Source organism: Meleagris gallopavo, chromosome 1 (genome assembly GCF_905368555.1).
Source record: "Meleagris gallopavo chromosome 1, MGAL_WU_HG_1.1, whole genome shotgun sequence".
Taxonomy (NCBI): Eukaryota; Metazoa; Chordata; class Aves; order Galliformes; family Phasianidae; genus Meleagris; species Meleagris gallopavo.
In genome coordinates, this window is record NC_139404.1 from 69,624,748 (window position 1) to 69,637,551 (window position 12,804).

At 39.0% G+C, this 12,804-nt stretch overlaps 1 protein-coding gene across 2 annotated transcripts in view; it reads right to left on the reverse strand.

Annotated features, from left to right (window-relative positions):
- KIAA0930 (KIAA0930 ortholog) overlaps nt 1–12,804 on the reverse strand; it is a 68,191-nt gene that overhangs the window by 30,221 nt on the left and 25,166 nt on the right. For both annotated transcript variants that reach the window (XM_085232952.1, XM_085232949.1), the window contains exon 2: nt 7,791–7,939. In XM_085232952.1, coding sequence (XP_085089078.1) covers nt 7,791–7,939 — 149 coding nt within the window. The remainder of the gene's footprint in view (nt 1–7,790; nt 7,940–12,804) is intronic.

The following is a 12,804-nucleotide window of genomic DNA, read 5'->3' on the forward strand; positions in this document are numbered from 1 at the left end:
TGCAGACCTTGCAGGACCTATTAGTCTTCATATAAGAAATACATAAAGCAACAACAAGTAAATACAGTAAGCAAATGCCAGTAAATTCCTAAGATGAATGTTCCTTCTCCTTCCTATCTAAACAATGAGGTATCTCATACTTTCATATTTCTGTTCAAAGTGTTTCCACAAATAAAGCCTTGTGTTGTGGTTTAACCCAGCAGCAACTCAGCACTACACAGCTGTTTGCTTACTCCCTCCTCCCCCAGTGGGATGGGGGAGGGAATGAGGGAAAAAAAAAAAAGAACTTGTGGGCTGAGATAAAAAAAAAAAAAAATTAATAAGACAGAAAAGGAGAAGAAAAGGAAAACAACAGTAATGATAACAATATTGTATATACCTACAAAACAAGTGATGCACAATACAATTGCTCACCACCCACCAACTGATATCCAGTCAGTCACTGAGTAGCAGCTGTCCCCCAGCCAAATTGCTTCAGTTTTTAAAAGCTTTTTTGAATGATCTCCCTTTGGCCAGTTCAGGTTATCTGTCCTGGTTCCGTCCCCTCCCAGATCCTTGTGCCCCATCAGTCTTCTCCACTGGCAGGACAGCATAAGAAGCGCAACCGTCCCTGGATTTGTGCAGCACTGCTCAGCAACAACTAAAACATGGGCCTGTTGTTTCTATCCAAAAGCCAAAACATAGTATCATACCAGACACTATGAAGAAAAAAAACCTAACTCTATCCCAACTGAAACAAGGGTAGCAAGATTTGCTGAAATCCTACTCTTGTACCATTCCATTACACAACTTTCAGGTATTTTCTACTGATTAAAGTGCAATAATGCAGAAAGGCAGAGGCTGGAGGATAGTAAAAGGTAACTGTATCTGCAGATACATTCACTCATCACAGTCCTTCACAGAATAAGCTCAGTTGCAGTCTGAGCCTGAAAACAACAAAGACAATCTACATGTAAGCCTTCATTCTCTTCCACTTCCTTTCTTCCTGATGCTCAGTTCTGCAAAGCTATTTTCACTACTCAGGTCAGTGTTAGTGCAGTTGCAATTCCTTACAGCCTAATAATTCCCCTGTCACATATCGATCTGGTTGCAAATGACAACTTAATGGCACAAGACTGCATTAGAGTCCACATTTTAGCATCCGTTAGAGTGAGAAATGCTCTGATTTGAGAAGTCTGACCCCCTGAAATTCAAGGTTAATTACACTGCTCATTACTCCAAACCCATTCAGAAAAGACAAAGCATCATTGCAAATGTTGCCCAACTTCGATTCGTTTGCATCATCTCCTTCCAAGCAACAGCACATCTGGAGCAGGAACTGAATTTGTTCTATGACTGGTTCTGAATTGAATAGTAAACTTTAAGTCAGACCTCACTTACCTCCCATGAGACAACAGTAGAAGGTACAGAGGATGCTTTCTCAATGGATTCTTATTCTCATTCTTCATTATTGGGGTAATTTATACACCAGTAGGAAAGGAAGCACCTTAGAACTGACTATAGCCCTTGTAAGAAATAATTCTTAAGCACAAATAATTCCTACCAGATATATTACATAATATTAAATAATATTAAAGTAATCCTAGCTGCTACCTAACACTTGTACTCTGTGAATTGCATCAATGTTAATTCCCGAATTCAAATGCCCTATAAATTTTCTAAACCAACATTCAAGAACTGAAAAGATAGATATGTGTCACTACTTCAGCACTATCAAATGTGGCTCCAGACTACAAAGTAACCAATATTTTGGGATGAAACAGGCTGCTTACCACCACCTTACTACCGTATTTGACAACCTCTTTGAAGTCCTCCACAGAGAAGCACAAGTACCTGAAGCAACACGCAGTGTGCTGACTGCAGAATCCAGTAAGCAAAAAAAGAGAAGGTATGTCTCATCATGAACTCAGGCAGCAGGCAGACATAGGAAAAATAAAGGTTACAGAACATTAATAAAGTATCGCATTTAAAACCACTTCTGTTGGATGTAGGAATGTATAAACTGGATTACCGAACAGAAAGCATGAAAAAACTAGTAGGTAAATTAAACCTTTAAGTCCTAATTACTAGTGTCATTAGAGACCTGATTACAATATTCTAGAGCTTGCACAATAGTGCAAGTTTCAACACAGAACACAGGCATTTTCTAACCATAATGAGCAAGCTGACACTGCCTGCATAACCCTCAGATCAAAGGCTACGTGCTATGCTGAAGCAGCAGCCTGATGAGACTTTCAGGGAGCTCCAAGCAGACGCTGCACCTTTTCCAGGCTGAGCAGCCCAGCCAAGCAGTGCTCAGCTGTCCCTCAACCCCGTGGTGACTTAGACACACAGCATTTGAGATACTGAATTATTAATTACTGTTTTATCAGCATGGGAAAGTGGGTTTGGGCTTCTGCTCTTCCAAGATGAAGTTTCTCTGTCAGAGAGAATCAAGCAGCTCCTCAACCACAAGACTCGGTGTTGCCACATTTCAGTATAACACATTAAATTAACCTGTGATACTTGCTTTCTTGTTACCTGTTCTGCCTTTATAAGAACAGTTCTTTAGATGCATGAAGCAATAACCAATAATCCATCAAAAACACCCATGCAGCCCAAGCTCTCTTCTGAACTGAAAGTTAACTGGCTGCAGCATCAAGAAGATATTTCAGCTACATGCTTGCTTTTCTCAGGCATAAATTTACTCAGGAATAAAGGCAGAATATATGAAAGCATCTCCAAACCTAATGCTCATTAACTTGCCAGCACAAGCACATCCTAGTTCACAGATAGTTCTGTGTGGAAAAAATGTTGTTACACTCATTATGGTACTCCTTATTTTTGTCAGCGAGTCAGTCATAGCACACACAAGATATGGAGGTAGCTTGATAAAAATACAGCACAAACAGAGGTTATCAAGTAGCAGTTTTTTCACGTTCATGTATCTAGACAACCAAATAGCAGCAAAATAACACTGGAAAAACAAATGTGAGAGGGTTAATTGTAAAAGAAAAGCCAAATCTTTACATTTCAAATGTTGAGGTCCCTACAAGAAATCATAATATTAATCTGATAACACCAGTGCTCCTCTTCCACATTTCAAAAGGAGAGCAATGTGTTTACCTTCTCCTTCTCTGCAGAAGCCCCTGTTCCTATTCACTGTAACATCTCCATAAGCTTAGCAAAGCAACAGAGCTGAGACAGTAGTCTTCCTGCTGATTTGCATATGCCGTAATCATCCTTCATCCCACATAACTGTTCATGCACAAGACAACAATTTATCTGGCAAACAATAATCAGAATTTGGCCATTTGTTTCTCTGCCATATTCAGATGGTGATGTGGACCTGTCAGTGCATCAAGGAGTTCTACAGGAGACATTCTATTTATTTACACTGTTAAAAAGTATGGGTCTGAAGAGTTCCAAGAGAGACAGAAAAGTAAGATGTTTTATAACACTGCATTTCTGCTAGATGCTAAGTTCAGGTTGTCAAATCTTCCAGCCAGACAGATGGTTAATGTGAATTAGATATTCAGCTAAGAAATACTGTGAATTTCAGTGGGAGTCATGTGCCTGAAATCATTTAGAAACTAACTAGTCTCCCAGACTCCAGCCAATATTTGTTGTTTCACAAGTCCAGACGCACATAAATATGTAAACCATTGCTCCTGCTCAGTTCTGCTTCTGAAACCACAGACAAATCAGTAGCTTAAGCTTAGTGAAGAATTAGCAGCCTGAATGACTACCGTATGCATTTGGCATCAACTCTACTACTTCACAACTGTAGGACGCTGTAGAAAACAGGACCTACTCCAAAATCCAGGCAAGCTCACTTGTACTTATATCTCTGCCTTATAAATTCAGCACCCTTGCCAGATGACAGTGCCAGAAGGTGTACCTAGCTCTGCTGATACACTGTTCTTAGTTTTTAACTTAGTTTCCCTACTAGGCAGTTATCCCTGCTAACAGCATTCTAGTATTTTTCTTAATCCCTAAGAGAAGGTAAAGCTGCTTTCTATAGAATGATCAGAAGCTTCCAACTGTAACAAAGCATAATCCTTTATAAATGGCTACTGGGTTGGAAAGATTAAGAAATATTAAATTTTGATCTAATGCCATTTTAAAGTCAGAATCCCAAGTCCAACCACTGTAACCTTACAGGTTTTGGCAACATAAAGGACTCTCTGTAAGTGAGGATCCGGGCTTGTATTTTCCAGTTGGTCATACTAGCTACAGTGTAAGGCAGTGGCAAAGGGATTTTTCTGCTCATGACTTAATAGCACATAAAGAGCCACAGGCTAAAGGGATTTTACCTTAAAAACTAGTAAATCAACTCTGAGAAGAGCTACATTCCACACTGCCCTGCTGTCACTGATCCTGACAGGGAATCTATAATTTTGCTTAAAGACACAGAGAGAAAAAGCATCTTCAAAACTTGGCATGGAGAACTGCAAGATTGTTACTGCAAAGTGCCAAGAAAAGAAAACATTCAAAGGCACTTACCTGGGATCCAAGAATCTGTAACACATAGTATAGAATTAGATACGGCAATTCTGCCCTGGCAGAGACCATATTAAGAGCTTAATTGCTGCTTCACTTGTATATGCGCAGCTTAGAAATCGGTGAAGTGGAAAGGAGAAGCAAATGGAAAATTCCTTACGCTATGAGGTCTATGAAGCAGGTCATTTAAAAGGCTGTTCAAAATGAAATTTCAGATATCAGGGAAGTTTACCATCAGCATCTACTGATAAAGGATTATGAAATCTATTACTTCAAACTGTTGTCACTATTAAAGCTGAATTCAAAGCTCTTCTCACTGAGCCTTAGAAATGAACTTCCAACTGATGTCAATCCTAACAGTTTTTCTCTGCTTTTCATTTATTACACTAACTTCACATCAAATACTTTTGCTGACTGTCTTCAGCTACAGTAAGTACAAAAAAATAAAAAATAAAAAAAGCAGGAATGATCTAAAACACAAAGGACAACCATCAAAACATGTAATCTGTGTGCTAAGTCATCACTTGTTTCTTGCTGACATGAATCATCACTACAGTATGCAAAATGAGCATGCTGCATGAGCTCATTATGTCAGAAAACAAACAACCCTACTGCTGGCATCCAACAGCCTATAGGAGACTACTGTGCTCAAGGCTGTGCAGGTATTGTTCTCATGAATATAACTAATATTCTGAGATATCACAGGACAACAATTCGCTTCCCAGGTCTCTCTGCCAGCATTCTTCAGACAAAACTGGCAGTTGCCAGATAAATGCAGAGTAATTGTTTAGCTTGGAGAAGAGAAGGCTCCAGGGAGACCTCATTGTGGCCTTCCAATACTTGAAGGGAGCTTATAAACATGAGGGGGAACAGCTATTTACATGGGTTGATAATGATAGGACAAGGGGGATGGTTTTAAACTGAGACAGGGGAGGTTTAGGTTAGATATTAGGAAGAAGTTTTTCACAATGAGGATGATGACACACTGGAACAGGTTGCCCAAGGAGGTTGTGGATGCCCCATCCCTGGAGGCATTCAAGGCCAGGCTGGATGTGGCTCTGGGCAGCCTGGTCTGCTGGTTGGTAACCCTGCACATAGCAGGAGGGTTGAAACTAGATGATCATTTTGGTCCTTTTCAACCCAGGCCATTCTATGATTCAAATAAACGTCTATAGAAAAACTACAGTGAGTTTGCTTTATCATATACCCAAGTTATATGCCAAGTTATATACCATAGCCATACCATACCATATAACCCAAGTTATATACCATATAAGCAAGTTATATACCCATAGACCCAATTCTACAAACATCCAGTGTTCAGGCTTCTGCATAATCAACAGAGAAGTCACCACTACAGACAGCAACCATTAGTGACAGCTTGACACCACTTAATCACAAGGCATGTGCCTGCAGGGCACCTCTGATTCTACCTCTGAGTTCCCAGGAAGCCAAAACATCTCCCATTCCCCCACTTTTTCAATATACCTCTGGGCATATGAATGAGAGCACACAACTTGGTGGATGACAGGCATGTCTGAGGTCAGTGTGAGATCAAAAAAAAACAACTGGTCTCCAGCTTTTTCCCCTTTTAATGGTATTACTCCAGTATATTGATACCGTCTTTCAAGAAAGAAATGGCAAAAAGTCAAATCAAAAGCTGTTTACTTATTATTCAAAGATCTCAGGTAGTCCAGTTTATCACTGAACAGGACAGGTGCAAAACAGTATTTTATAAACCTTCACCGACTATAAGCTACATATAACGTATGTTTTCCATGTCAGTTGTTATGGCAAGCAGTTCACGAAAGCAATTCACTAATGCTGATTCTGCAATAACTACCACTTAACAATAGTGCTCACAAATCAAAATTATCTATGAGGTTTTTAATGAGGCTTAAATAAAGCTCTGATAGCAAATGCAAGGGTTATTTCACTTTCCTCTCTCCGGGAGAGGCTCATACAGTCTGAACTTATTAATAAGTTAAACAAAGATTGATTGGAGTCCATAAATGCATTTTAAGCCATCAGAATTCCTCTAAGGTTCACCTTCTGTGTTGGGAAAGAATAAGAGGTTAAATGGACACATCTTTTTATTAAGCTAAACAAAGCCACAGTGTTGTTTCATGTTAAAGACAAATGCATTTGTAATCATTCGAACGATTTAGGATCAAAGTTTCCTCCAAGCCTTAAACACGCAAATATGTTATCCTGAATTCTTTGCTGAAGAGTAAGGAAGTACCAGCCTGACAGGAAAAAAAAAAATCAATATTCTATCATCCTTTCCTTAGTGGTTGGCACGATAGAACTTGGAGGCATATGGGAAAGAGAAAATAACCCTTTATATTTCCTGTGTGTCCAACAACAGCAACAACAAAAAAGCAGCAACCAAAAACACACCTTTGGAAAGTCTCTTTCAGGATCCCTTTTTCAAGGAAATTGACAACTGTAGCTATGTAACCATATTTTCACCCAAAGAACACACCCAATTTAAAATAAACAAACAAGTCACACACACTGTATACATACATCTGTGATTCAACAGTATTTATTATTTACATAAGTAAGGAAATTAACCCCAGTTTCTTCCTGTCACAATGACCACCCTATAAGTCATATCCTTCATTTGCAGTAAAACTACCATTTCTCTTGCTTCTGTTTCCCTCAACTAAGGTGAAGACTGCCATGACATGCTGAGAAGTTTCTCTTATCAGTAAGTGGAAAGTGCCTCCGCAGCAACATTAAGCTACCTATCAAGAAATATTACTTCTACAGGGATGCAAATTGTCTTAAGTATACCTGAAAAAATAGTTTCTCCACTTCTCGTCACTTGTATTCCAGCTCTAGCAGTCTGCATGTATTTTGCTAGCAGTAGGTACAGTACACAGTAGGTGTTTATTCCAGATACTCTGGTATCTTAGGAAGCCTTTTTCTACAAAAACTTCAGTGATGATCTTCCTCCTCTTTTTTCCTACCTTCCCATAGATTTAAACTCTCAATTCATTAAATATTATCAATGAAAAGGAAAATGATAGTGTGGATACCCTTCCTTTCCCATAATGCAGGCAGACCACTATAAAAGCTTCCCAAAAGACATACAAACTCACTTATCTCTCCAAGCCCATGAGCGAAGCTCATTTAAAACTTCACAGTGTTAACCCTATGGATCAGCTTTGCTCATGGTAGGCAAATCTGGAAGTTCCTCATCATTGGTCTGCAGTTCTTCAGATGCGCTAGGTTCTCCAAAACACCAAAAACCATGTTAACTCGAATTTCCCAAATTAAAGTACATATCATTACTCACTCACCTTTTTCCCATCTGTACTATCACCACTAACATAGGACAGTTTTCGACGGACATAGAAGAGCATATCATCTTGCCGGGGGGCCCATTTCTCCATAAAATATGTAGAAAACATCCAAGTCCAGAATACGATACGGTCATCTTTGAAACACCCTAAGAGAGACACAAAAGAAAGGGGAAATAAGAGTCATTAAACATCATATTTGATTGAGCCTAATGTGACACACAGTCTTTGCTATGCATGGCGCAGTCAAGCCCAACTGCAGGAGAAAAACTTGCCCCAAGTAGCATCTTCTCTGTTGCACAACATAGCCACTACTAGGCACAAACTCAGAGCCCATCTTTGGCCATGGTCAACCAAAATCATTCTCTTATCTGTCTGCTCCCCTACATGACAAACACAAATCAGAGCCAACAAGCATGTCTTGCCTATGCCTGTACTACTAAGAAGTACAGGACCAGTAAAGAAAGCCAGAATTTCTCAGAAGCGTTAAAGGAATAGTTCCAAATACACATATTGTCAATATATGCTCAGGATAATGACATGAATCCATCAGCAGATTTATTGTATGCTCTCAAGGAGCACTGCTAATCCCTCAGAAGCTAGCAGCTGTTCTTCCTTAAATCAATACACAGCAACAAGAACATAGCTATGCAGGAGCTACTGTAACTTCTTCTTTAACCAGGAACAAAAAATCAGTTCTACATCAACAAAACAAGGTGCTTTGTATTCATGAATCCCAGTCAGGGAGGAGAAGGGTAACATTGGGAAAGAAAGATAACATTAAATCTTATTCAAGGAGAGGGAAAAATTACAGCATCAAGAACATGGCAGTTGGTCTCTCACCAGGAAAATGGGGTACAGCAAAGGCAACCTCACCTTTTGTGAAACTCTTCAACACAGTTGACTATAATAAAAACAGCTAAAGTGTTGCAACTTTATCACACTGCAGTGTCTGCATATTAAGGACCAACATTCACACAGAGAGAAATCTCAGGTCTAAATCTGGTGACATGGAGCTGAAATTCTTCAGCACTGCTTAGCCCAGTCAGAGACTCCCTCAGGAGTCATGCTAAGTGGGAACTGCAGCTATTAGCCACTCACTGGCTGCTTTGAAATCTATGAGAACGGCACTGAAAATCCTACACGGCTGAGAATCAGAAAAACCTGAAATTGGCTACATACGAGACGTGTGTGCACATGTACACACATGGCTAACAGCACAGCCTCCAAAGCAACTATCTCTTACAGCAACTTATTTCCCCAAAAGCTATGCACTGGCTGCCAGATTTGTACATGTGACGCTCCCCAGCCCAGCAACTATTCCCACTTGTGTGTTCCACTCCCAGAGTTACACTGAGCATATTAAACACTGCTGCAGAGAGATGAGCCTTGCATAAGTGACATTTATTTACAGTGATACATGAATTAAGCTTTAAAAGATTTTCCAGTCAATTGCAAAAGAAAGCTGACATACCACAACAATGAGCATGATTTTTCTTAGGCACTGGTGGCTAACTTCAGGGCTTTATGAAGCAAATCAATCAACCTTCTCATCCACGAGCATAACTCAGCACATTTTCTTACCTCATTATGAGTGCAGTATTTGTAAGCCAAATCTTTCCTCCAATCTTTAATTACTTTGGTGGGCAGGAGATTAGACTTTCAAATTTTCTGCAAACAAATGAGTGACTGAATTTTTTTTTTTTTTTTTTAACATCAACTAAATCCAAAAGCAATACTGAAAACAAAATGAAATTTCACTGATGAAACATACAAAGACTATATTAATCAACATCATGAAGGATAATATTCAAAAGTATGTATCTAGTTGATTATATCTAAGTACTAATAAAAAGGCTATGAAAGAACAGCAAAAGGACAAGAAAGTAAGTTTCCAATAGAGGCTATTTTCAGGCCAAGCTGCAATTGCTTTATCTGCATAGCTGTGCTGAAGTCATTGTGATTACTTAACCCAGCATAGAGCATAATGTGCAATTGTGAAATGAAGTCTCTACACTGTATTTCAGTTTTTCCAGTAGAGAAGGTGAATCTAGCACTGGAGAGTTCAACTCCAGGATTCTGTGCTCCTTCTCCATCTGAAGCTTTCCCCTAGGTGCAAGTGAACAGGACTGCATGGCAAACAGCTGCATCTGGGAGCCTACCAATCCAGAAGAGTCTCAGATGTGTTTGAGACTCTCACAGCTAGGCTGAGAAAAGATAGAATTACCATCATTTAGTATATTCCTAGATAAATGCTAAGAAGACAGAAGAGCTATTCAGGCTTAATGATATACTGCTGACACAAGGACAAGCAGCTCTGAAATATCCTCCCATATATCTGCAGGTTGGAAGTGAGGAGTATATTCCAAATATTTAGCCTACTCCAAAGCATTCAGGCCATGAGCCTCAGGAACAGCCTCCTCAGTAGTAACAGGGAAGGCAAAAATCCCTACAGCTGTAAAGATAAAGCTAACCTTATCTAGGAAGATTGATGTGATACCAGTGACACCAGAGGACATTGTGACCCAGTCCTGCCTCTATATTTAGTGAAGAGTAGGAAACAGGGCATGCATCAGCATGACTCATTAATGGTCTCAAAAAAACTTACTATATCTCACGGGTTTTGAGTACCCAAATTCAGAACCTTAATTAAAGGGGAGGGATGTGAGGCAGGAGGAGAGAGTAGAGAGAAAAATTGCCCCGAATTCATATAGAGTTTTAGGAAAAAATGGAAATTAAAAAAAAGCCTATGGACTTTAAACAAACAACTGAAGACAACCTAGTGCCTGGAAGTACAATACTTCAGTTTTGGTTTACACATAGGCAAACAAAATAAGCCTAAACAAGACACTGATAAACTTATAATGAAAAGTTTTTCTATCAGTGAGAAATTTTACTTTCCCCTTAGATGAGAAGAATCATGTTATTTAAATTCAAAATTATAGATGAGGGTTAAATAATGTTTAGATTTGCACAATTCTGAGTGGTTGTATGAGTTGCTGGTAGCATCATTAATAGCAGGATTAATATATACAGGAGAATGGCAGAACAGAGAAAGATACCAAGACTTTGTGCCCTCCTACCCTTGCTAGAGAACAAAGAAGAAACTAATGCAATGTATTTTATTAGTCTAAACAGAAAACAAGGGGACAGAAGTGCTGTGGCAGTGAAGTTATTTCTGCACTGCAGCATAATGCTGGGGAAAATCCCAACAGCAATGTTGGACAGCCATCAGTTCTAAATCCTACCTGCAAAAGATTGGAGAAAGCTGTTCTCCGAACTTCAGAAACATTTCCAGACATTACTGTATCATTAAAAGTGGCCTGAAGATGTTCTAGCGGTTCTGACTGCAGTGGCTGGAGGAACTTTCTTGAAGACAAGAAGAGTCAAACTACAGCAGTACAGCTGCTTTTATTTAATTTTAGTAGAAGTCGAAAGGATGGGGAGCAGCACATGAAGAATTAGCCTTTACAATCTTCTATTAAATGGCATTAACTTTGAAAAGGAAGTAAAAAAAATTGTAATTGCAATCCTAACTTCCTAAAGCTCACCAGAGGGGGGGGGGGGGGAAAAAAAAAAAAAATCAATTCCAATTTCAAGCCATGAGCTGACAGATCAAATAAATCCATTCAGTCTTGCCTTCAACAATTAGATCTTCAAAGCAAGCCACATCCTTACAAGTGTGTTGTTAATTTTCAGTGTATCACTTGAAGCCTTCCATCTCTGCTGAGGAGAAACTTCGAACCTGCTTTTTAAATTGTTCTAGGTAATGGCATTGAGGCGGCCAAAGAAAATTCTTCTTTTCAATAAAGAGAACAGGGAAGAGGCCTTAATTTTTCAGACTGTCACAGTTATCTGTCAAGGAGCCTCAGCTGTACTCAAGATGGCAGGGCTCAGAGGAGTTTTGGCCCCATCAAGTGCCAGACACTAAAGAAGTAGACAGACTCAGCTCTCAGTTGGTTTGCTGACCTTAACCCTCCATTACTGTATTCAATACTACTTCTATCCACTTGATAAGGACTGAAATAAAAAGGAGAGAGAATTTTTAATAGTCCAGACAATCCCAAGTTGGCAACAGCTTTCTATCGCATTGCTCTGTCACTGGTTTGTTCAGACGATGTACACGTACACGTACAGGACTGTCAAGCCGATGGGTGGAAGCTATTACTCCAGCTAGTTAAAGAGTCCTTCCAAAATGCTAAGGTTTATTTTTGCTGGAGGATTTGAGCTTCCTGCAACACCAGAATTAGACGGTATTTGAAAAGGAACCAACTTCCATTTCTAGTTGAGAGCAAGTAGCTTCTCAAAACACTCCTCCCCCAACAAATTCTGCTCCTAAATGAATAAAATGGAATTAAGAGTTGAGACTATAAATCTTAGTACACTAAAAGTTGATTATATAATTACAAGACCTTTGAAATGAATAAATCCTAATTACGACCATTTACTGTAATGATTCATTTACATGGATTTTATCCTCACTAGAAACAAGATTTATGCCAGCTGCTATGAAATAAATCATTTTTACCTATTAAGATTTTTATATTGAGCATTCATTCCAGGGAACTGACTCCAGACTGACATAATAATCTGGGGACTTCAATTTTTTTTTTTTTTAAATTAAAGCTTTCCAAAAAGTCAGTGGATAAAGAGATGTGCCAGTATATTATTTTGCTTCAAAGGAATAGATGATAGTTTCACATTTGGTGAATAATCATCTTTTTTGTTCAGCATGTACCACTCTGAGCTTAGAGAAGCAATAATTTCAAGGCAGACAGGGTTTACTGTACTTTATTCCAGACTGCCATGAGCTACTCTCAACTGTGAAACATCATAAAAGTCATTTCATCTAATTTCGTCACAGTCATTGCAGCCCCAGAATGAATTCTGAGCAATTCACACTAATTTTGTTTTGAGTTTGGTGAAGTATTCTGCAAGGACAATATGAGAAGTGCTTCACATAGATTAAAGCTACCTTTCAATATTCTAAACTACAATTGCAAAAAATCAGAAC